A 27094-nucleotide genomic window follows, 5' to 3' on the forward strand; every position below is an offset into this window, starting at 1 on the left:
AATGCCCACTTCATCTTGCGTCTGATGAAGTGGGCATTCACCCACGAAAGCTTATGCTCCAATACTTCTGTTAGTCTTAAAGGTGCCACAGGACCCTCTGTTGCTTTTTACAGATTCAGACTAACACGGCTACCCCTCTGATATTAAACCCAGTATCTTGGAAAGATGTTTTTGATGTTACTACACATTATACACCACATGTAGTAGAAAAAAATTATCTGCATGCGCAGTCGCTGATTTTCAAATATGAACATGACTTTTTTAAAGTGCAAATAAAAAAGCAGGAGGCTAAAGTAATGGACTAAGTGCCTGCACAATTTCAACCATTCTGTGCAGTTTATATACGTTTAACATGCATTTTCCAAATTCTTGACTATAATTGTTGCTCTACTTTTCACCACTGTGTATTTTACTTCTCTCTTTTTCTGTGTATATATTGTATGTATATAATATACTGATGCTTTGTTCTGATCTCAACAGCTTTTATTAGGTTCCATTATCTTCATATGTTTATATCCCTACTTTATGTTGGGTGTGACTATATGTGGAAATGCTTTTATATATGTATATATTAAATATATACATATATGTTATATATATACACACACATGCATGAATATATATATATATATATATTCACAAATGTGTACATACTGTGTAAAGGTTATTGGGGATACAGAGATACAGAAGATAGAAGAACCCAGTAATTGCCTTTAAGATCAGAGCACAAAGCATTACCTTGGATTTTACAAGGCCAGCCAGCAACAAAAGAGCAGTAATTTATGAGCTCAGCGTAAAAGAATAGCATAATTGCATTAAAAATTAATGCTAATGAACACTAAAATGGGGAAGGTGGTTATGATGAAAGTTTGTATTCATCTTCCCTGGTTTGAATGATGGCTAGTGGCTTGATTAATGGCTTAATTTCTATCAATTAGCGGGGAAAAATCTCCTACGAGACAAGGGTAAATTGAGCATTGAATTACATATCTTGCTTTTGTGTGCTGAGAAAAAAGAGCTGCGTATCTCTGATATTAGCCACAGTGACAAATGTGGTGTGCCCTGCAATGTCTGCATTAGCTCTCCTGACAGGCTGGTTGTGTGTGGTTATGGGGTGTTTGGAGATGGCTGGCAGACAGCATTCACTGGCTAGTTCCTTAGAAACATACAACTCTTCCATCTATAGAATTTTAATTAGAGTCAATGAGAATTCCAAAATTAACATGGACAGCAAACAGCAACAGCAAAGTCTGTATTCTGTCCTTTTAATCTGGAGCAACTAAAACTGGTTTTATACTCTGCCTATTAAAACAAGGCAAACCTCCAACAACCTTAAGCACATTAGCATTGATTCCTACAATTTTATTAGCTGTTTTTTACTTTTTCATTACAACTGTATATCTTACTTTTAAAAATATATATCCTACGTTTCTGGAGAACTGGGTGTATATATGCAATAAGATGCATGTAAAAATATCAACAATAGAGTTAATTTAAACATAAATATAGTTTAAAACACACCTCGAAGAGAAATCCAAAGTTTCTTGATTTACATATATCTCAACTTTAAAACTTAATTCCTTTGAGATTCCTACAATGTATCCTTATCCCTTGTGTTTTGTTCTTGTTTTTGATGCATTGATCCTCCATAAAGGGAGAAAAATAAGTATCTAGTCTTGTTTAAAAGCGAAATGAAAACTAAATTATAGTGATGCTGTTTGAGTCACTGTAGTTGAAGTTGAAAAATACAACTTGGCAATAAAAACTTGCTTTGGTTTGAAAATGGAATACAGAGCTTAAGGCAAGGTCGCTCGTTTTGGAGTGAGGTTTTATATTTCTGCCAACTTGGAGGGGAAAATTGGCTGCCTTTTAAAGTTGTAAAATCGCAAAAAGAAATTGAAAATGATGTGAGAGATGATTTTTTGTGGAAATGGCACTTTATTTGGACCAAGAAATTCAGGACATTTTATAAATGCCTCAAAGAATTTTTAGAGGGATTTTTAGCACATTAAACTTGTCCATACAGGTACTGTAGCTAATGAAATGGTATAATAAGAAAATTAAGCACTTAAAAACTTCATTCTGAATTCTGCCCTGACTTAAACTCTCATGTGATTACATATGCATCAGGGAATTGTGTAAATCAGCACAGAATGTTGCCCTTGGTAAGCACAGAAAAATACTCAGACCACAACATCTCAGATGTTTACAATGCACAGATTTGACCCCAGAATAAACACACTAGCATAACTAGTTCAACTATTTGACCTACCACATTTTTTTTTTAATTATTATTTATAACTTTTCATGACAACTTAAAAATTAAACTGGGGAAAAAACCCTGCCTTTTAATTAACTTGGAAGTGGTCGGTTTTTCTTTGTAGAATTAGTTGGTGGGCTCACACCAGTTCCTAGTGGTAGGGGCCCACACCACAGAAACCATCACCACAGTTGGCTCCCATGCTGCAGTTTCAGAAAAGAGAGACAAAATTTAATTGGAGGAGAGTGGACTATTATTTTTCTTTAAAAGTGATCATTCCAGGGAAGCTTTGAAATACAGTGGCAGAGCAATGTGGAGAAGTTAGTGTTCGTTGCTGGTGTCATACATTTTCTGCACACAGAAGATTGTCAGTTTTGCCCCCTTTCATGAGTACTTATATTCATTTAAAGGAAAGAAAATGGAGGCAATCCTGGCATGTGCTCCCACGGTAGCTGTATCCTCCATGATCTGTCAGTAGGGCTCTGACCTCTGACTTCCTGTGTTTTGGTGCTGAAAGTCTTAGATTCAATCTCAGCTAATGATTGTGATATTTGTATTCAGCCACAGGTTGTTACAAAGTGGAAATTCAGTTGTCACTTAAAAACTGTGCACCTCCAATGCTTGGGATGCTTACTAGATAATTTCTTTGTCTGATAAACTGGCTTTGTGTATGATCATGTCTCCCTCTAATGGCTGGTGCCACTTTGGATAAATCCCACTCCTCACTGGCAGCCAACAGAAACAGTACTGTAGCACAAAAGGAAGAATCTGTTGCTTATAAGGTGAAATTCACCCTTAAGCAATTATATAACAACTTACATTTATTCAGATTCTTAATTTTCAAATTTATTATTATTAGAAAATGGTGAATGATGTATTTCTTATTTACTAGATTATTAATTTTTTACTTGTGATTTGTGTCAAGCTCTATCAGATGGATATTCAGATTCAATTAAGAATGCAACAGCATTTTATTTTATATTTTTTTAATTAACTAGAACTACCTTAAATGGACTGGATACATTAGAAGAAAAGCTTACCAAAACATGTTTTGCATTAAAAACTGATTTATTAAACAAAGGAAGTATTATGTGTAGTTGGTGAATTGAACTGATTATTTCTGGTCACCATGTCCTTCGAGATTTTAGAACTAGTAGATCTCGTCCTCTTACACCTAATTTCTATGTTAGATTGTAAGAGGAAAACAAGTTTGCCTGATTTTTCAGTTCCCAGTTGGTTTTATAACTTTGAATGACCTAGTCATTGAACTGAACTAGTTAAATAAACTGAAATGAAGAAAATAATCTCTCTGCACCTCCAGAAGAGGCTACTGCTATCAAAAGCTGGTTTAGCACTTCAATAAACTCTAGTTGCGAGTGCCTAGCTAGTGACTACCATCACTTCAGTGGTTTGACCTTCATTAAAACTTGGCAGCAAATATGTACTACTTAGTATTATTTTTTGTATTTAATTTAAATTTAATTTAATTTGAATGATTGTAATAGATTGTTTACATAGGTTGTACATTTAATTTTAATTTAAATAGGTTTATTTTTTTAATTAAACTGTATTTTATTTAAATTTTTAAAAATTTGATTTAAAGAAAAATATTCTGATTTAGATTTAAAAAAAAATAAAAAATCTGATTTTAATCATCATTTTTTTATCTACCCTGCCCAGAAGGCCACAGTGGATGTTGAAAGGAGTTGGCTTGGTGGAAGGGTCATGGCATCTACAGTTGAACAGAAGGCACATTGAAATCAATGGGAGTTTTTTTCCATTGACTTCAATGGGCTTTCAATCAGATCTCTGCTGCTAAGAGGCTGCAGCTGCTACTCCAAACCATAGGCTTGAAAACTAGCTGCAGTGAATGGGGGTGAGCTGTATAGCTGTCCCATTCACTGGCCTCAGATTTGGATGGTGGATTTCACTTCTTGACACATTCACACTCTGTTCACATAAAGATAGACTGCTGTATTGGGGTTTGTGGGTGGAATGGATTTCACCCTTGGTGCTGAATGCCCCAGGATTCATCCTCACTGTTGACTCTTATTGGGGGTTGTTAAACAGGCAGAAGATCTATGTTTGATCTATCACAGCCCACTCAGTCAAAACAAAGAGCTCTGAAGGCAGCATCTTCAGACCCCATGGGGGAAAGGATTCTTTTCATTATTCTGTAGCCACCACTCCAGCTTACTCAGAAGTTATGTTTGAAATGACTTTGTGGCCACATATATACATAGACAATGTTGAACACCTGCCAAACTTCTGGCTTTTAGTAGAGGGAATAGAACTCGGGACCTTCTTTTCTAAATATTCAAATACTCAGATCTATACCACTTGCGCTAAAGGAGAATCTCCCCTAGTCTAAACTAATGTTAATGCCTCTCTTATTTTTTTACGCCACTTACTAGAATGTATAGAATCACAAATACCAGACCAAGTCTGATTCTGTCCAGAGGTAGCCATGGTGCACATACATTACAGCCAATACATGATATATTGATGGACTTCATTGGGAATGACTTCCAATTCTCTGCCAGAAGCAGAGACTAAGCAAGGCCGGGTTGATGATAGGAATTAAAAGGAGAAAAACAACATGCACCTGTGTTATTGGCCACTGGGGTGGTTGGACCTTTGGTCTGACCCAGTATGGCTGTTCTTATGTTTGTTACTTTCTTGTTTTTGTTGGTTTATCTCATAACCTATTTTCACAATGAAGTCCAAAGTTCATATAATTTAAGAGATGGCAAAGATGCACTAGGTCAGCCAATCCTGCTGCCAGTGCAGGATTTTTCTTTATTGTACTAGTGTTTTTGTCTAGTCTAGTTTAAAATGTTATTTGCCCATTGTGAATGACTAAAATGACTTTAATTCATGCAGTTGTGCCTTTCTTCCCCGAGTAATCGAGATAAAACTTTAAATTTCTTGGCATACACTTTGCGCCACAAAATTATTGTCTTCATACTACACCATTTTTTTTTGTCCTTTGAGGAAGCTTTGCATCGATTCAGTAAACATGTGTGGTATTTAAAAGGCTTGTAAATTTGAAAATCACTTTTGTATCTGCAATTTGTGTTTTCTATGGATGTTACAAGTAATTAAGTTTTTACTGTAACTAAAAGCAGGTGGGGAATATTTTTCTCTATTTTGTCAGTTTGTTTATTTATTTCATTTGGCAGCACTTTGTTTATAAGCTTCACAGTTTTCCTTTGCTGAAAAAGACACTTATAAGCAAACAGGAGAGCAGAAAAAAATCTTAAAATGTTCTAAAAGTATTTCAGACCATGTTATTTACTGTGTACTCTATTAGAAAATGGATTATTTTAATTAGTGAATTAAAACGATGTCCGTTTAAATATGTAACAGGTGGTCAAACATGGAGATATAAACAAATTCCACCAGAATACACAGAAACTGTGTTATTCTTCAGTCATAAAGATCTGAAGAACAGTCGCTAGATCTGTTTAGCACCACATTAATGATCAGTTCATTTTTACAGCTATTTTAGTGAAGGATCTGGTAAATATCACAACATTAGGATTATACTATATACAGACAGACAAATCACATGATTAAAGATAAGATAGATTTCAGTAACTTTTTTTTTTTAATTAAAGGCAGATTTTTGGATGGTTCACGACTCAATAATTTTGAGGATTTGGGTTTTGTTACTTTTAAAATTGTAGGCAGAATTTAGGAGATGCTACTTTGTTTTTAAAAACAAACAATCAAAAAATCTATACAGGTATACTATGTGCTCGGATTGCAGGCAAATTGGGTTTTTCCTCTCATTCTCCAGCATTTGTAATTATTTTAAGTGCAGTATTTCAGTATGCTGTTTTAAATGCAACTTTAATGAAGGCATACTTCGGGGATTTCTTTTCTAAAAGGAACTATTTTTAATACAAAATTATTCAGTATGAAAATAAGACATTCATTATATTATGCATGTATCTGTGGCAATATATTAAGAATAAAATATCAGTTGAATCATCTTTACTATACAATGTTTACAGTAAAATCATAAGTGACTTTAGATAAATAAGGCAATGACCTTTTATTACTATAAAATTAGGTTAACTAAATACTAGCCTAATTGAACTAATTTTAAAGTAAAAGGCATGAAATAGAGATTCATTTTTAAACAATGTATTTTATATATCTATTAAAGATAAGGTTGTTTCTTTTGATGCTTTGCTTCTGCCTGTGTGAAGTCTTTATGCTTGTGGTCTGATTTATCTTGTAGGATAATGCCACCTGCTGTTTTTAATAGAACATTGCTACAGTATTTGTGTTGTGTTGATTTACAGATATAATCCATATGGTTTGAGCAGACACATTGAAACAGAAGCTCATCACATGAAAGGCTTCTCAATCATTTACAGTTTTATTAAAAACCATTTTGCATATATGTCTGTCTCCTTTGATAATAAACTAAAAGGACAAAATCTTGTAAAAATTAGTTTAATTGTAATTCTTATAGAAAGAATAGCTTATTTATAAAAAGTCACATCAACAATCACTAATACAATATTTAGTGTTCTGTTTTCAGTATAACCAGAGTAAAAGGACTTGCTCTGCAATGAGTTAGTATTGATTTTTTTGTCTGTAGCCTCTTAGCTTTCTTACTCCATTATTTTTGATTTTACTATGAAATACATATCCTTTCTACTGACATCTGACAAACAACATATATGTGGAAGTCATTTTGTCTACCAATATGTGTTTGTCAAAAATATCATACACTAATGGATGATTTTTCCCGGTCCATTTTCAGCAAGTTAATGTCACTGATGATATCCCAGAAACATTCAATGATTTTGCTTCTCTTAGTAACTTGTCATTATTATAGTTTTGTATCTGATTCATATAAAATATTATAAAAGGCTAGATAGTAATAGTGGATTTTGTGTATGAAAAGAATTGAGCAACTGAACCGTAAAAATCTATATCCATCTCCCTTCCTCCTGACGTCTATTTAATCTGTTGATCTAGGTTTTGATACTATACCCATCACAATGGTATCTGAGCTTATTTCTTTCTGTGCCAGCGGGGTCAGCTGCACCCAAAGGAGAATGACTTCCCTTCTATCAAGGAAGGCATTAGTGTTCGCTTGTTCACTCTCCCATAGTGGTGTTCTGCCTGGGGAATGCAGCTTTAGGGATAGCTGTTGCAAGGTGCTGGGCTCTCTGGTCCCAATCCAACAACGTCTTTCAGCATCTGCTTAATTTTAAGCAGGTGATTTGTCCCATTAAAGTCAGTAGGACTAATCACAAGCTTAAAGATGAATATGTACTTAAGTGCTTTGCTGGATCAGAGGACCTTGCAGGACTGAGACCTTAATGAACAATCACGGCCACTTTGCAGTCCTTCTTGGGGAGGGTGCCTGGTAGATGTACTGGATCAGTGCATCTCTCAGATGTTCTGGCCAAGCCCTCTTCCCAACCTTCACTACCCATTTGTGGAATTATACTGAACAGCAGCAATCTTCCTTGTAGAGATAGCGGTTGTAGGTATTTTGCATCACTGTGATCTATCTCTGGGCAGACTTTCTTCTACTAGAAGCTTTCATCCTGGTTCTGCCAGCAGTGAATCAAGCCCTTTACATTTATTCTGACTTTTTGTTTGTCACCAGTGATTATTGCCGATGTTTATTTCAATTGAGCTCCAAATTAAAGTAAGAATACAGCATTCATATTTGTTAAAATTAAGATATAAGGCAATGGCTCTCAACCAGGGGTCCGGGACTCTGGTGGGCTGTGAGCAGTTTCAGGGAGTCCACCAAGCGGGGCCAGCATTAGACTCGCTGGGGCCCAGGGCAGAAAGCCGAAGCCCAACGGCATGGGGCAGAAGCCCAGGGCCCTGAGCTCCGCCACCCAGGGCTGAAGCTGAAGCCTGAGCAATGTAGCTTCGCAGGGACCCCTGTGGGGCAGGGCTATTGGCAATTGCTGTACTTGCTACCCCCAATGCTGGCGCTGGCTTTTATATGCAGAAGAACAGTTGTGAGACAGGTGAGCTGTGGAGTTTTTATATCATGTTGAGGGGGGCCTCAGAAAGAAAAAGGTTGAGAACCCTTGATATAAGGGAATGAGTATGGTTTAGTCTTTCTAAGATGATAGTGCCTTATTCTATATTTTTTTCAATTATCAAAAGAAACAGTAAAAAATCTCATTCATATGTTCAATCAGATTATTAAAATGGCAGATAGCAGAGCAATACTTGAGACTGTTATAGAATTGCTTTTCAAGTACAATGTTTTATTCACTGATCCATATTCAACACTCAGTGTATAACTTTATGAATATTTGGCATGAGCAAGTATATTGTTCACCTCTCCCTTCCCATGTCTTTTCATTAATCTTATCCCTTCCTAAGTAAACCCTCCCTAAAAAAAATTTAAAAAAGAAAAATCATGGAACTAATATGACATTTTCAGGCCATCTCATTGTTTAATCTGCTTGTACATTATACCCCTTTTCCTCTACCTTTTGCTATTTATTGAAAGTTCTTCATGGCAGGAACTGTCTACTACTGTGTGTTTGTACAGTTCCTAGCACAATGCGGCCCCATTCTTGGCTGGTCCCTTGGCACTATTGTAATAAACACAATAATTGTTATCCGAAGTATATGAGATGGGAGGAGAGCCGTTACAATATTAACAGAAAATAAAAATAATCACATTGTTGGGGCCAAAGTTGTACTGTCACTGCAGTTGCACATGGAACCAGCTGGGGAGAATTAGGTGATATGTGAGTTTAACTATGAGTGTAGCAGAAGCAGAAAATGAGACAGACAGCAGCACAAATGCTGTTTTCAGATGTTAATGTAACTGAAAAGCCCAAGCTACCCATTATTTTAGACAGGACATTTTTGTTGCACAAGCTGTCAAAGAAAACAAGGTTGTTGTGAAATTAGTACGATATGTCTCTACAAAGAATATATCAGGGTATTTGACAACTACACAAATTTCTTTGCTCTATCATCATTAAAAGACTGTTTGAAGTGAGTTTTCATTGAATGTTTGCACAGGTGGATGGAGTTTATAATTTATATTTTCTCTATGCAAAATAAAATCCAGTCTTGTAAAGCATAGGTGGCATATATGGATTTAGAATTTCACATGCACAACAGGAAGTATTTGGCACATCATTGTCCTTATTTTGTTGTTTGTTTCAATCCTGTTGCTCTTCTATAATTTTTCTGATTTCAAACGTATCTTAATTTCTTCTTCGAGTAGTGTCCCTACTGGGTGCTCCACTGTAGATCTGCTTGCGTCCCTGCACTACTGATCGGAGAACTTCGGTAGAAGTGTCCGTTAGGCCCACACATGTGCTATCTCTCCTCGTGCTGCATTACAAGGCTAGTCAGCTCGTTCGGGCTAACCATCCTCAGTTCCTTCTCAACCGCCCTGGCAAGAGACAGAGCTATTCGCAGTCTGTTAGTACCATTACTTTCAATTTGCATTTCTATAGTTAGTTAGCCTCCTAGTTCTTAGTTGTAATTCTAGTTGTAATTTTTCTCTTATCTTATTTTTTCCCTTTTTAAAAAAAAAAAAAAGACTTTAGTTTCTGTCGCTTTTTTCCTCATTGGGGACCCTTCCCCCAATAGGGTATGCCCAGCTCACCACGCTTCAAGAAGTGCCTCTCTTGCTAATAGGCAATCCCTGTCACAGACAAGTAATCCCAGTGCATTAGCTGCCTTGAGGAAGACCACAGTCTCCTCCCCTTGGTGCCAGGACCTTCACACCAAGTCTTCGACCAGCATGGGAGTTTTTCCCACCGCCCTGTCATGTTTCCCTGCTCTCTAGTGAAGACTCAGGTAGTGAATCTGAGAGGGTAGCATCACAGTACTCCTCTCAGGCTCCTTATGGTGCCCAGTATCAACAGGATCCTCAAGCATACCCTCAGCTAGCACCACCACCACCATCTTGGTACAGCCACCCTTGGGCACCACCGCCAACCTCTATGCCACCACCACCCCTGTGGCCATCGTGGGACCCCTGGGCTGCATATCAACACCATGCCTCTCAAGCTTCTAGCCCTACCCGAGAACCCTCAAGGCACGCCTCTTTGGCCACAGCTTCCAGAACTTCAGAAATTTAGGAAGAAATTGTAGAGGAAAATGAGGGCGCAGTTGAGGAAGTGACCCTGAGGACCATATCCTCCTCCTCCCTAGATGAGCCTGCAAAGCCTCCTCTGCCATTCCTGGCTGATGACTTTTGCCTCTTCTAGGACCTGGCAAAGAGAGTGGCGGACACGACCACAAGTGGGAGCTAGATCCAGTAGTACTTCACAATCTATTCAGGGGATGGGGCAGACTTGTTTGCCACTTACCTGAACAAGAAATGTACACATTACTGCTCCAGAGCAGGGCTAGGACAACACTCCCTGGGAGATGCTCTCCTCCCATGAGACAGGGACCTTCTTTATGCTTTTCCTCCTTTTCCCCTGCTGTCAAGTGTCCTGCTGAAAATAAAGAGATGTCATTCTGATCGTCTCTACTTATCCGAGACAGACCTGGTACCCTTACCTGTCACAGCTCGTGATGTGCCCGCCGATCTCTCTCCCAGTCACTCCGTACCTCCTCTCCCAGGACAGAGGATGTATCCTACATCCCAATTTGGTGGTTCACGCCTCAAGGCATGGCTCCTTGTTGGTTCAAACACATAGAAAGCTCCTGTTCAAAGGAGGTGCAAGAGGTATTATTACACAGTAAAAAGTCCTCAACACAACATATCTACCTGCAAAAGTGCTCTAGGTTTCAGATTTGGTGTACTTTCCAACAAATCTCCCCAACATCCACAACTCTCACACTTATCTTAGACTTATGCACTGGCCCTAAAAAGATTGGGGCTATCTTTAAGCGCTCTCGGAGTCCACCTAGTGGCTATAACAGCCAACCAACAGAGGGATACTTAGTGCTGTCACACCCGACTCAAAGTTCCTCAAGGGTATAGCAAACCTCTTCCCACAACCTCGACTTCCTACTCCCACATGGTACTAAACCTGGTACTGAAATGACTGATTAGGTCTCCCTTCGAACCCATGGCCTTCCTGATAGCGATTACCTCAGCTAGGAGAATAGGAGAAATAGCGGCTCTGATGGAACACTCCCCTCCTTCCTCCACGTGTTATTCTTTTGGGAGAAGGTTACGCTTAGGTCATATCCAAAATTCATTCCTAAAGTAACCTCTCTGTTTCACATGAACTTCACCGAGACAACAGCCTGCTATATTACACAATCTAGATGTCAGGAGAGCCCTAGCCTTCTACCTGGACAGGATGAAGGTTTTTAAGAAGTCCCCCAAACTTTTCCTCTCCGTTTGCTCAGCAATATCAACCCAGGGAGGTCCAGAACACCATTAAGGACTTTCCCTCCTTCCCTTCAATGAGACTCATCTGTTTAATCAGAAGATGGATGAGTCCTTACACACTTCAGAAGACTCCACCCTCTTCTCCCTGGGAATATATACAACTGCCCTGAAGAGAAAATTCCACTGACAACAATAGAAGTCTAGACTGCTGGCTCAACAGTTTTTTCACCAGAGACCTTATGACCACCTGGTATGAGGCAGAGCACTCAAGACCTGTTTCCCCACACTTTCTGCAGCAAGGTTCCTCATTCCAATCCCAGCCCTTGCCTAAATATTTTTCACTGGAGCTTGAGAGCTGCAAACCACTGAGTCCAACACCTCCTGACTCCCACACACCCGTTGGGGGTTGTCTAGCACTCTTTTTCAACACCTGGAGTGCAATAACAACAGACAGATGAGTGCTCAGCATCATCCATTCTGGCTATACAATGGAGTTTGCATCTTTACCCTCTCCAAAAACCTCTTCCCCACCCCGTCTCGGGGGCCACTCTTACAAGAATGTTCTCAATCAAGAAGGGGAATGTCTCTTATAGCACTGAGTGATAAAGCAGGTGGTTCTTCAGTTCCAAGGGAGGGGTTTTTACTCAACATATTTCCTAGTCCCCAAAAAGAAAGGCAGTTGGAGACCCATTCTCAACCTCTGCCATCTCAACCACTTTATTTGCAAACTCAAGTTTTTCATGATCACGTTGGCATCTATAATTCCATCCCTGGAAAAAAACATATGGTTCACAGCTCTCGACATGAAGGACACCTACTTTCACATGGACGTTCACCCCACTCACTGATGCTTCCTCAAATTCATAGTTGGCTCCAACCACTTCCAGTACAGAGTATGCCCTTTCAGCATTGCGGCTGCCCCCAGGGTCTTTACCAAGGTGTTTTCTGTAGTAGCAACTTATATAGGATGCCATGAGTTCACCATCTTCCCCTGCCTCAACGATTGGTTCCTTGTCACCAGATCACGTCAAGAGACTCAGGCATCGACTTCAACAATACTACAGGTCCTCTCTGTGGGTCAACATAAATGCTGAAAAATCCATTCTCACCCCTACACAGACTTTGGCCTTCATTGGGACATCCTTAAATCCATCACGGAAAGGGTTACTTGCCAAGAGACAGGTTTCAGGCTATGAATGTTGTTATAGACTAGATCATAAACCACCCTAGAGAGTAGGGTTGCCAGGCATCTGATTTTTCGACCGTAACAACCTGTCAAAAAGGAACCCTGGCGGCTCCAGTCAGCACTGCTGACCAAGCCGCTAAAAGTCCGATCAGCATCGCACCGGGGTGAAGGCAGGCTCCCTGCCTGCCCTGGCTCTGCATGGCTCCCGGAAATGGCCAGCATGTCCGGCTCCTAGGAGCAGGGACGGCTAGGGGGATCCACACACTGCCCCCGCTCCAAACGTTGGCTCCGCAGTTCCCATTGGCTGGGAACCACACCCTGTCCCGCACCCCAAACCCCTGCCCAGCCTTGAGCCCCCTCCTGCACCCAAACTCCCTCCCAGAGCCCGCACCCTCTTCTGCACTCTGAACCCCTCGGCCCCAGCCTGGAGCCCCTTCCTGAACCCCAAACCCCTCATCCCCAGCCTGCATCCCCAGTTGAAGCCCTCACCTTCCCTTCCCCCAAACTCTCAGCCCAGAACCCCCTCCCACACTCCGAATCCCTCATTTCTGGCCCCACCCCGGAGCCTGCACCCCCAGTTGGAGCCCTCATCCCCTCCCGGAGCCCTCTCCCACACTCCAAACCCCTCAGCCCCAAGCCAGAGCTCCCTCCTGCACCCCAAACCCCTCATCCCCAGCCTGCACCCCAGAGTCTGCACACCCAGCTGGAGCCCTCACCCCCCTGCACCCCAACCCCCTGCCTGAGCCCAGAACCCTCTCCTACACTCTGAGCCCCTCATTTCTGGCCCCACCCCGGAGCCTGCACCCCCAGCTGGAGCCCTCACCCCTTCCCGCATCCCAACCCTGTGCCCCAGCCTGGTGAAAATGAGCGAGTGAGCGAGGGTGGGGGAGAGCGAGAGTGGGGGGGATGGAGTGAGCGGGGCGGCCTCAGAGAAGGGGCAGGGCAAGGATGTTTGGTTTTCTGCAATGAGAAAGTTTACAACCCTACCAGAGACCTCTATCCCCCCGCCCCCCAGGCCATGTGGCCTCATGCACTTACGTCACACCTTTTCCAAGACTACACCTTTATTGCCTACAAGAATGGCTTCAAACTGTGTACTTGCCAAACTGACAATCCATGATCATCACAGTGACTCTTGACACCAAAGTGATATGGTCCCTGTCATAGTGGACGAATCCCCATCGGGTTTGTGTCAGCATTCCCTTTCTTGCCTCTGCACTAGACAGGACAATCACTACTGACACATCTCTATTGGTTGGGGAGCTTGCATGGATAACAGTACACCTGGACACCTCGAGAGTCTAGGAAGCACATCAATGTTCTAGAGCTACAAGCACTTGAAAGAGCTTGCAAAACCTTCCTCCCATTTATTTACCATGCCCTCATAATGTCAGACAAAATTACAACTGTCTTTTACATCAACAAACAAGGAGGAGTTAGATTCACCCCCACCTCCCTGTGCGCAGAAGCGCTTGGTCTGTGGAACTGGTGCATCAGCAATCAGATTACCCTTCAGCAGTCAACCTCCCAGAAAACCAGAATGTGCTAGCGCTGAGTTTCTCAACATTTTTGATACCAGGGACCAACTTGCTGCCTTCCTAAAGTGTGTCAGGGAGATTTTAGGGACTGGTGCCAGTCCACAGACCAGTCATTGAGAAACACTGTGCTAGCGGACTCTCTCAGCAGACACTTTGCTGTCTGTCTATCACAAGCAGGAGCTTCAAGACTCTCTGGCAAACAATATTTTCGCTCTGGGGGGGACCCCCCATTCGCCTGCCAATCAAACAGGAAGTGCAATCGACACTGTTCCAGAGGAGCCCTGGGTCACCACTCACCAGGCGACACTCTATTCCTTCCATGGTCAGACCATCAGAACTATGCCTTCCCTCCACTGCCACTCCTGCCTCAAGTTTTGTGCAAGATGCGGCAGGACAGGGTATGAGTCATTCTCATTGCTCCCAACTGGCCTGGACAGTTTTGGTTCCCAAACCTCCTATGCATGTCATCTTGGGCACCAATCATTCCTACATTTCCTGGTCTCCTGGCTCAAGGGAATGGCAAGATAAGGCATCCTAACCCGTGTCCACTTCATCTCAGAACCTGGTTTATGGATGGGCATTGTTCTCAGAGCAATTGTGTTCAGAAGCTGTACAGAACATCCTTTCTAATAGTAGGAAAGATTCCGCTAGAAAATGTTACCTAGCCAAGTGGAAGCGTTACACTATGTGGATGCATCCAAGACTTATTTCTCCAGAAGCCACAGTTATTGTTTTCATTCTGGACTGTATTCTTTCCTTGAAGACAGCAGGTTTGTCTGTCAGTTCCTTTTGGGTCCACTTGGCAGCAGTTAGTGCATACCATCTGCCTTCACAGGACTACTCAATCTTTGCACACTCTCTGATGAGCAAATTCTGGAAAGCCCTAATCAGAACTTTTCTGCCTATAAAAAAAACGCATATTCCTCCATGGGAATTTAACCTTGTTCTCTCAGTACTTACTAAGCCTCCTTTTGAACCATTAGCTTCTTGTTCCATGTGTTCCCTATCCATGAAGGTCACATTCCTGGTAGCCATCACCACAGTTGGGAGGATTGGTGAGCCTGGGCATTGATGGTGGATCCTCCTTACGCTATTCCATAAGGACAAGGTTTCATTGCGTTTACACCCTAAATTCACCCCAAAAATAGTCCGAGTTTCACCTGAACCAATCTATCCACTTACCTATGTTCATCTCAAAACCTCACATATTCTCAGAAGAAAGGAGGTTCCAGTCCCTTGACATTCAGCAAGCCTTAGCCTTTTACCTGCAGAGAACAAAAACAATAAGGAAATCCCCTAGACTATTTGTCGCAGTAGTGAAAAGGGTCGGGGTCAGGCTATAGTCTCTCAAAGAATCTCATAATGGATCTCGGTCTGTATTTTGCTCTGCTATCAGCTGTCTAATCTTCCCCCTCCTCCTTGGTAAGAGCTTATTCCACAAGAGCACAAGCAACATCTATGGCATCGTTTCAAGAGGTGCCTCTACTTGACATCTGCAAGGCAGCTATGTGGAATTCAGTCCACATGTTTGCTAGACACTTACGCCTTGGTACAGGATTCCTCTGCTGATGCATCTGTTGGAACAACAGTGCTTTTGTTCGGCTCTGCCATTTATGACTTTGCATCCTCCTCCTATTTGAGTACTGCTGGTTAGTCACCCACACTGGACTTACATATAGGGAACAGCACTCGAAGAAGAGGAGAAAGTTAATTACCTTATAGTAACTGGAGATCTATATTCCTATCTATATTCCACTACCCACCCTCCTTCCCTTCTGCTTCAGATCTTGTCTGATTCAAGGTGGAGAAGGAACTGGAGAGGTGGTTGGTCTGTCCTGCCCTTTATCTCCTCAGTTAGAGGCATGAGGTGAACCAAGGCGCATCTGCAAACCAACGGACACTCCTTTCAAAATTCTTTGGCTCTAGGCGCATGGAGTATATGCATACCCATAGTGGAATACAGATAGGGACCACACATCTCAAAGGAGCTCCAGTTACTAAAAGGTAAGTAACTTTCTCTTTTAATGGACATTTGTTACAAAACCACACTATTCCAGAATCCCTGTTTTTTTCAGTACATCCAAACACTACAGTTCTGACACTGTTAACATGTAAGTAGCAAATTTTTATGTCAGCATCATGAATAAAGCAATTACAGCGTAATCACTCTTCTTGTTCTTAATAAAGCAGGAATGTTTCTTTGTAACAGAATATTTTAGCTTTCATTGAAGGTTTTTTCCTAGTACATATTTCATAAATAGTAAAATATCTAGAGATAGGATTGCTTAGGCACAGCACTGATCATAGGCTTACACTGAAATATACTGACATTATCCTCTCTTTTGTAGACCAAGCCACCCTGGTAGAACAAGTGAAACGAGTAAAAGAAATTGAAGCTATTGAAAGTGACTCTTTTGTTCCACAGACATTCAGATCAAGTAAAGAAGTCAAAAAGGTAAGTTGTCAATAGCCTATCTTTGTGTATAACCCGCCTGGGGTGCCAGGTGGAAGCTGCAGCATTAATGCAATTTCCCTTGACACGTCACATTGGCAATCCTCATTCCCAGTATCAGAGTTCAAACATGTACATAGATACTTGATGTTGAAGTAAGGATGAGTGACAGGACTGGAAATGCATGAGAGTTTAGGATGAGGTGAAATATATTGTCGAAATGGCAAGATGGTCAAGGCCTGGCTTAGGAGTTTGGTTATTTAGAACATTTTTTTAAAAAGTCATTATGTCAGAACACAAAGGTGTAAAGAAAAAGGGAGGGGCGAGGGTTAGACAAATCATCGTGCAAAGGCAATAAGGTAGTTTATGTTCGTACTAATATAAAAGGTAAACATTTTTAAAGCTAGACTTCTAAAAATATATTTATGCACCAAAATAAAAGTGGACTGATTTTCAGAGGGCTCCGCAACTCTGAAAGTCAGGCCACTTTTATTTCAGTGCCTAAATATGACTTAAGACATCCAGGTTTGAAAATTGTAACCTAAGGCTAGGTCTACACTACCCGCCTGAATCGGCGGGTAGAAATCGATCTCTCGGGGATCGAATTATCGCGTCTCATCGGGACACGACAATCGATCCCCGAATTGACACGCTTACTCCACCAGGGGAGGTAGGAGTAAGCGCCGTCGACGGGGAGCCGCGGAGGTCGATTTTTGCAGCCGTCCTCACAGCGGGGTATGTCGGCTCCGATACGTCGAATTCAGCTACGCTATTCACGTAGCTGAATTTGCGTATCTTAAATCGACCCCCCCTCCCCCCCCGTAGTGAAGACCTGCCCTAACTCTGGCCACTGAAGCTATGTCTATTCTACAAGCGCTACAGCGGCACAGCTGCAGCTATGCCTCTATAGCATGTAGTGTAGATGCTTCCTACATTGAGGGGAAAACCCTGTATATGGTTAATCCACCTCTCTGAGATGCAGTAGCTAGATCGATAGAGGAATTTTTCTGTCACTTAACTGTGTCTACATTGGTGTTTATTTCAACCTAACTATGTTGCTCAGGGTGCAAAATTTTTCACAGCCCTAAGCGACATAGGTCGATCTAATTTTTAAGTGCGGACCAGGCTTCTGTCTTTGTTCAGAAACCACACACTCTTCCCTTTATAAGAGGAAGTGCATAAGCAAATGAGTGTTCCATTGAGATAATGGAATGTTTTTAATCATCACTGAGTGTTCCATTGAAAACAGTACAATTATTGTCCTTTCAAGTATGTATTTACTTTAAAAGTTTCACACAATTTTTCAGTAAATGTGCTCTATGGAAAAAAAACTGCAGCTCTGCTCTTTCACTTCCCTGCTTGGCAGTGCCTCTCCCTCACTTCATATTACCAGTTTGACATGTGCAGGCAGTTCCTGTTATCCATTTTGAAAAGTATGAAGATTATGATTATTGTTTTGTGGATTAGTTATTTAATGGTTGTAATCCGAACATATTATAATGCTTGGGTGTTTATCAGGAACGGTATTCTACATCCTTGATAGCATCCAAATGTGTTTTTTTTTTCCTTTTAGTCAACAGAACCTGGTGAACTAAAATGTGAACCTGCAACTGTAGGAGTGGGAACTGTCGATCTGTCTAATACTGAAAAAGAAATAGCACCTGGCAACATTCCTACTGCCATAAAGTACCAAGATGATAACTCTTTAGCGCATCCAAATGTAAGAGTGTTGATATTTATTGCACCCTTGAAATAACAAGGTCTACTAGGTGGAGTCAAGGTCACATGACCTAATACTTTTGCAGTGTTGCTTGTCAAAGATTCTAGGTTCCAAAGACTATTTGTTGATGAGCTCACCATTAGCTGGAAAAGGATCACACAGCCCACATAATCTAAAATAGTGAAGTGTTAGGAGTTGGGCCCAAAACGGTTCTGAGTGAAAGTGAAATTTTAAAGTGAATGAGTGACAGTCTGCCCTTAAAAAAATAAATATCTTTTAACTTACATTTATCCAGGATGTATATATTACTGCTGTGTTACCTGTAACCCTGTAACAGAGATGCCTAAGCAGAGAATGGCAGAAGTTGTAGTAGCTTTAGAGGAAAAATAGTAGAAAGGGTGTGATGAAAACATGGAAGTTTTAAGATTCCATAGAGAAAAGTATGACCCAATCCATTTGAAAAGTTACCTCTGTTGAGTAATAACTGGAGCAATCTCTTTGGCCTGCTTCTTCATGAATCATTTGATCATTTTTTTTAACCCATAAGATAATTATCCATTCTAAATTATGTGTCCAGTTAATATACAGTATAAAATGAGAGCGAGAAATATACAAATTACATTGTATACAACCAATGGATGAATCAAACACTGTCCCTAAAAATTCCTACATTTTCAGAGTTGTGTAGAGATTTCCTAAAGCCATTAATTCAATTTAAGTCCCTATGCAAATCTATGAAAAGTCAGTGGAAATTGTTTAAAAGTTTCTGTGGTTTGATAATTGGTGAACCAGTGTGATTCAGAGTATGCTTACACTGCAATGTAACCCCAGCGTTAGTGGGACTCAAGTCCACAGACCCTGGGTTTGTAAGCTCAGAGCTTGAGCCATCTACATTAATTGTGACCCTAGGTTTACAATTTCTGGACCTGGGCCCCAAACTGGGCCCTCGCATCCACACTGCAGTACACAGACCTGAGTCAAACTCCCATATTCTGGGCTTCCTTGTGCCCTCCCCAACTGTGGCTGCTCTAGCCCTTGGTTCGTAGTGCAGTGTTGGAAAACTTGACTGTCCACCCTGCATGTTACAGAAAGCTGTCACATCCCACCAACATCCCCTGCTGAGCCATCTTTTGAGTCTGCATGCTCCCAGCAACCAGAACTAGCAACATGGAGGAGTCACCATTTGAAGAGCTTCTTTTGCTTGGGCTTTCACTCTTGTTTCGGGAAACTGGAACAGCATCCATGAGATGCTAATGGACATTCTGTGGATGTTTTCTGACTACTGAAGGCACCTGTTGGAAAAGGAGGATGATACAGAAATGGAAGACTCAAACAGGCTGAGGTTGCTCAGGACTCTTGGTATAGCTGCTGATCCCCCTATGTAGACCTGTCCTTCTGGAGCAGGGCCACAAGTGCATACTGACATGGGATGACCAGTAGTGGCTCCCAAACTTCTGCATGAAGAAAGGTACATTTTTGAAGCTTTGTAAGTGGCTTGTCTTGATCTCCAGCATCAGGACACATGCATGAGGGTAGCCATACTAGTCCGGAAGTAGGTTGCTATAACTCTCTGGGAGCTGGCTACTCCAGACTGCTAAAGATCCATTGCTAACCAGTTTGATACTGGCAAGTCATCTGTGGATAAAGTTAGGGTGGAGGTTACTGAGGCAATCAGGCAAGTGATTTACCCAAAAGTGGTGGGTACAAACAATGTCCCTGAAGAAATTGCTGGTTTTGAGAGAATGGGGTTTTCAAACTGCATCGTGGCCATTGATTGGACTCGCGTGTCCATAGTTTACCCTCCTCAAGGAACACATGAGTACATAACCACTAAGTGTACTAATCCATTGTTATGCAGGTCATTGTGGACCACAGAGGCCGATTTATGGATGCCAATGTAGGCTGCACTGGAAAATTTCATGATGCCAGAGTTTTCTGCCTATCAGGAGTTACCTTCACAGACAGGCTGGGACATGATTCCCACCAATAGAGGGCTTGTGGCAAGAACTGTGGATTTACAGTATGGCTTGATGTAGAGACATGCGCTTCCTGGTCTCCATTTTGAATTCCATGCAGTGATATGGGGAAGAGGGACTGCTGCCAAGGTGGACACACACCGCTGCCTGTGGCTTGTAATAAATTTTGCATAGGGTCATAAACCAGAAATCCCTCCTATCCTTATATTAATAACAACAGACATGGAGCCAGAAACTTACCAGGCTGAGGGGCTACTTCTGCTTCTTGTGTTTCTGCTGTTGGTTCCACAATGAGCTGCTCCTCTGGGGGGAAGTCATCAAACAGCTCTTCCAAAGAGAGACCTAGGATTTGTTGCAGCTGCTCCAGCAGCAAAGCCTCCTCAGGGACCAGTGTGAGCACCAGAGTCATTCTGGCAGCTTGGTCCAGCACTTGCTGGCTCCTCTCCAGTGGGATCCTGGATTCTGGGGTCAGAAGGTTGCCATCCAGGCTGACTGGGCTGTCGTGAAGCGCTATTGGCTCAGTGCTCGGTGCAGTACCCAGTACCCAGTCAAACTTCTTGTAAAAGAGGCAGGATGACAGTGAGTTCCCAGAGGTGTGGTTCTTATCCCTGTCTGTTCAGTAGTCATTCTCGAGCCACTTAATCTGTTCCATGCACTGATCCACCAGTTTGGTGAATCCCTAGCACTGCCAGCTTCTTCACTATTTTCTGGTACATGTAATCATTCCTGGAACTCTTGCTAAGTCGAATATTTTGCTCACCTCACACTAAAGATTAACCAAAATCTGACTGTGTTCTCATGACCAGGAAGCAGTGCTTGACAAAAGACTTCTTCATGTCAATAGCCATTACAAATACAGGAGAAGGTTCACTCTGCTTGCAACTCAGCAGATAAAATGAAGCTTAAACACTGAGCAGCTGTACTTGAATTGGGGGCTGTTTCTATTTCCTGGGAGTCACTGGATAGTCTTGGGATAGGAAGGACTGGGATAGGAAGGACACTTCCCATGGGATTGTGGGATAGTGTTGGCAGACTGTCAGTACCTGAGTCTGGGAGGGCCCAGACCCAAGTTGCATCCATGCTAAATGATGGAGAAGTTTGGACTTGAGTCCTGTGGGACTCGAGCTTGAACCCGGCCCCCTTGCAGGTCTGGGCTAGAGGGCCTGATGGCCTGAGTCAGACAGAATTGTGTGTAGACAGAAATGAGGTTTGGGCTTGAGCCTGAGCCCAGGCTTACACTGCAGTATTGTGTAGACATACCCTCTGAATACCACACTCATCAAACTCTAGGGGCTTATCTACATTAGCGAGTTAAACTGGTTTAAGCTAAGGAGTGAATTTAAAACAACATAGCTAAACTGGCTCAAACTCCTGTGTGGAAACTTTTAAATGGAAATAAGAGTGTCCACACAAGAGTTTGAACCAGTTTAACTAAATTAGTTTAAAAACTAATTAAACCAGTACAACTTTCCCATGTTTACCAGGCCTGACTTCTGGCTGTGGGAATTCTATCGGACCTATATGCACATTATAAAATCCCACCTCAATCCAATATCAAAGTGAAAGTTGGCTCACACATTTTATGCACTCCTAATTAAGTGGAATCTCATGTTTGTGCTTTTTAGCTCTGCTAATGGATATTTCCAAGCTTCTGCCATCATTTCAGCACACAGCTGTGGTTTCCTACTTCCATCCATGCCACAGGATGATTGTATTTAATTCAAAGAACTATATTAATGCAGTGTTTATATTTGAAATTTTGGTCACACAGAAGTAAAGGAAACAAAAGTAAAGCTTCTACAGCAACTAATTCAGATACACACGGTGCATTTATAGTATTTTGCTGTATTATACTGCATATGTTTAATAAAGGTGTACTAGCTGTACAATATGGCAGAGCTGCAATTGCTGTGGAAGCCATAACTTTAAATTTCCTGATGTTCATATGATTAAAATCTCAACCTTTTAACACAGATTTTGTATTTCATTTCCATGTTTGGTTGCACTTTTTTGTTTTTGACAGCAGTGAAATATGCAATATCTGTATCAATACGATATTATCAAAATCCAATCAACAACAGAAGGTTAAAATTAGTTTTCTTCCCTCCCCTTCTACAGCTATTCATTGAGAAGGCAGAAGCAGAGGAAAAGTGGTTCCAGAGATTGGTTGCTCTTCGGCAAGAAAGGCTGATGGGCAGTCCTGTGGCTTGAGTGAATTACAGTGAACATCATACAGAATTTCTTCATGAATGCTAAGAAAATTCTCCTGTAAAATTGTTTGACTGTTAACATCTCTTAAAAAGTAAATGTGAGTTGTAAGGAGAACACAAGTTTCATCTGAATGGAGATACATGCTTTACTCTCACTCATTATCCCCTTTTATTCATTGTGAGTTACATGTATTCAATATTCAGAATAATTTGGATACAGGTAGCACTTTAGGGATGAATGAAGAGATGAGACTGTCAAAGAACGGGGAAAGGCTTAGGGCCAAATTTACTAGTGCTGCAGCAGGATGATATAAATTACATCTCCTGGGGTCATCAAGGCCTCCTGATCCCCAAGAGGGATTCAGCTCAAAGTAGGGCCTGTGGTAGTGCTACTACTGTCTTCCCGGGGAGAAACAGCTTTTAATCTGGGCTTCTGCATGCATCATGCCAGCAGAGGCTGCTGAAGAGATGTGCTGAACTGTACATCCACTGCTGCCCTGGCCCTTACTCTGTTCCTCACCAGTACAACGCATGTCTTGGGCAGACAAACTAGAATGAAAATATATGAGGCTGTATTTTTTAATAGACAGAAACACTGGGTTTAACTCTACTTTTGCATCTTCCCACTGCCATCATGCTCGTAAAGATTCAATAAGCATGTATGATAAATAGTACTGCTATCCCTTTTAAACGCAAACGTGAAGATTTTCAGCTGGTTTAAAGAAATGCATTTCATAAACAGTTTTTAAATGTTTGGCATTTTAGAGAGGTCAGCTCTGTGTGTGACCTATTAATGGGAAATGCTTCATATATTGTTGTGTGCACCTGTACAGAAGTATATTGAACAAGACTAAAATGGTCTCTGCAGTTCTCAAAACTAGATGGAAAGAGTGTTTCAGAATATAAAGTTTTCAGGTATCCAAATGGCCCTTTAAAACACATTGCTAATTGAAAGATTAGTCACATCTGGGGTAGCATTCAATTTATGAACAAATTAAATAAAAAATCATTATATTTTTGGTAGAATGAGGGAAAGCAGTACTAAAGTTTTGGTACCATTTTTTGTTCCCTCTAGTGAACACCGATTAGTGTATTTCAAAACCAAATCTGAATTTCCATTCATTGTCCAAAAACATACCAGTCAGCTACATAATTAAATGCAACAAAAAAAAAGGCTCTTCTGAGGTACCTAACACATCTGTAGTGAAAAACTTGTGTTAAAAAAGGAGAAATGTAAACCTAACATCTATGGACAAATCACCTGGAAATAACCGGCATCAAGCCATGGGCAAATGCAGTCACTTTTTCAATATTACCTTTCCATAACCCAGACCTGTTCAAAAAGACATTATAGAGATCTACTTTTGGGTAGATTATACCTTTTTTCAGGGGAAAGGGGGGGATTAAAATATGTTGGGATGCAGTTTTCATTTTTAACAACAATTAAAGTCTCATTGGGACATGTTTAAAATAATTGTTTACTTTTCAATGTATCAAGTCTCCTGCAACTAAATGAAGAGAAGCTGCATTAATTGTCAGAGAAGCAGTGGTCAAAATGAGTATTTTCAAAAGTTCTCTATTTGGCATTGTCCTCTTTCTAATTTACTTGTATGTCTTTTATAAATAATAATAATGTTCAATTTCCAAGCCATGTTCAGCTCAAAATTCCTGCATTATCCAACATTGCACAGTTCCATAATGTTGTTAATGTTTTTATTTTGAATTAGATGTATTTGTTTTATAATTGCATTTTTACAACTTCAGGGTATTTTGAAAAGTTATAAAATCATTCAGTAATGGAAAAACTGGGATGTACCTGTGTAGGCAGGGCTCATTTGTTACTGATGATCAATCAGTAGTGAAATATCAACCGCAAAGTCCATATTGAAGCATAATAGAGAGCTGGATCTGGCAATTGGAGGATGGGAATATCTAAAACCTGCAATAGAAGGAAAATAAGTTGTTTAAAATCTTGTGCTGAAGTTCCCCAAACACGATTTGGGATGATGAGCACATCATTCTACAGTTAGATTTTTATAGCACCATTTGCAGATTACTGATACAGGTAACCAACAAAATAATTGTACAGAATTCTATAGTTTTAAATGTACCCTGCTGAATAGCCCCAATAGCTAGGTGGAGAGGGCTTTAAATTAATTTAAATGGCATCTTCTTGTCCTTTAAGACTTATGATGCAGTTAAGTGTTAACAGTGCACTGGGTATCCTGCTGTACCTGACTACTGGGAACATTCAAAACACCAAGCATTCTAAAGTTAATGGAACTTTGTAAAATTCTTGTGCCAGTCATCTTTAATGCTGTCAGAGGATGAGCCTGGCATATGGTTGCTACATGGACATTTGGGAGTCCTCACCATTTTGGGATCTTGTCTACACAAGGAAACTTCATAGCTATAATTTACCAGTGATATAGCTCCACTTGTAGCAACAGTGGAAGCTTAGTGTAGACAGTACTTGGGCATTTTTAGAACCTTAGACAATACAGTAAAAATATCCAACTCCTGTTTACACTACAGTTTCCACCATTACTACAATCAGTAGTGAATTACCAAGTTTGCTAGTAAGGCACGATCTTGGATGGTAGTGAACTCACTCTGTGTGCTGTGTCTGCTTCTAAATAGGCAAGTAAAGTTTGCTTAAGGACAGAGTCTGAATCCTTGGGGTCTTAATAGTTGAATATTGTGGACATGACTTAAGACTAGACTGCATGATTGAGGTTGTGTAAACTCCCCATATCCTATTTGTCTTGCATTTACTGAATAATGTTCTATGAATGATTAAATAAATTATTCATTTTCCTGTCAATGTAAGGCAGACACTTCAGCCAGCAGAAATAATACATGCAGGCAGACAATAACATTAGAAATAAATATTGGTCTATTACTAACTGTGAAAGAATAAGGAGAACTTTGAAAATCTTACTGATTAAAACCATTTTACAAGACTGGTCCCAATATAAATATATCCAAAATATATCTATATTCAACAAAAGTTTGGTTTGTGAGCCATTGTCAGCTGAGGGAGAAACTAAATATGCTTCCAAATCAGACAGGCTGGCTATGAATTCAGATGCACCATGCACAATGTGGGCATGAAAATCAAATCAATGAACACAAATTAAGGTCTTTAATAGGCCAAAAAATAAGTTCTTGCTAACTAGCTCTCCCCGTGTGCTTCTTTCTTTTCCTGCTACCAGTCAGGGATCAGGTCATATCTACCTGCCCCCATGGCCTCACTTCCTTGAAATCCTAAAAGGCACCTTTCATCCTGAACCTTACAAATCACCATTGAGAGCTTCAGTTTCCTTTGTTGACCTACTTTCCTCTCTGTTTTAGTTCCTTAATGCTGCTTGTGAGGGTGGAATGGGTTCAGGACTGAAAAAGGAAAAGAGAATTGTTTTTTAAATAACCCTAACTAAATTAAACCATAAGAATTCTTGGTGAATTGTAATGTCTCCTGACTCTTATCTTACATGCACTTCTGATGACTCTTTATCACCCATGATTTGTGACAATAGTTCATGTATGCTGGTCTGTACTTATTTTTTTCTCTTGTTCTACCTTTTGGTTACAATAAACAATGTGATGTGATTACATACATATAGTTTGGTGTTTCGCCTATTTTAGAGAATGCACTGAAATAATCAGTGAATGAATTTAGGATTTGTGAAAGATACCAGAGTGATGGCTCTGGAGACAGAAGTCTTATATTTACTTACAAAGTGGCCATAGTATGGGGGGGCAGCAGTCCAACATTCCTCACATTGTCAAACCCTAGTGTTCCTTAAACCTTACCTGGAAGAATTGTGTATATAGGGTGAGAGGATAGTTCAGTAACTTTATCCATTCAGACTTTGAGCTCTCTTCTGAGACTGCCAATAAAGTTATGATGCAGACATCTATCCCTAAGAACTACATTAACCAACTCATTTCACTTAGGCTACTGAACAGCCATCATAAAACAGATTCTTTCCATTATAATCCAGCAGGGCTGAATTTGATTAGATAATTTTTAGGTAAAATATTCACTATCCTATTGCCAATCTCCTGACTTACCAGGTGCCTCTATAGTTCACTTTTAAATAGGTAAAATGCATGAACATTTACTAATAGCTATTGTATTAGTTTTAGGGTATGTCTATACTACCCGCCAGATCGGCGGGCAGCGATCAATCCAGCGGGGGGTCAATTTATCGCATCTAGTCTAGTCGCGATAAATCGACACCCCCCCACCCCCCGAGTGCTCTCCCAGGGACTCCTGTACTCGGCTGCTGCGAGAGGCGCAGGCAGAGTCGATGGGGGAGTGGCAGCAGTTGACTCACCGCAGTGAAGACACCACGGTAAGTAGGTCTAAGTACATCGACTTCAGCTACGTTATTCATGTAGCTGAAGTTGCGTAACTTAGATCGATCCTCCCC

The 27094-nt window shown here is 40.9% G+C and overlaps 1 protein-coding gene across 1 annotated transcript in view; it reads left to right on the forward strand.

The window, feature by feature from the left end:
- Positions 1-26258, forward strand: part of RSRC1 (arginine and serine rich coiled-coil 1) — a 352313-nt gene extending 326055 nt beyond the window's left edge. The window contains exons 8-10 of the mRNA XM_024192668.3: positions 16649-16755; positions 18326-18472; positions 22567-26258. Of these exons, the coding sequence (XP_024048436.1) occupies positions 16649-16755; positions 18326-18472; positions 22567-22659 (347 nt within the window). The 3' untranslated portion in view covers positions 22660-26258. The remainder of the gene's footprint in view (positions 1-16648; positions 16756-18325; positions 18473-22566) is intronic.
- Positions 26259-27094: the final 836 nt, after the last annotated feature.

Source organism: Terrapene carolina, unplaced genomic scaffold (genome assembly GCF_002925995.2).
Source record: "Terrapene carolina triunguis isolate 2854851 unplaced genomic scaffold, T_m_triunguis-2.0 Scaffold88, whole genome shotgun sequence".
Taxonomy (NCBI): domain Eukaryota; kingdom Metazoa; phylum Chordata; order Testudines; family Emydidae; genus Terrapene; species Terrapene triunguis.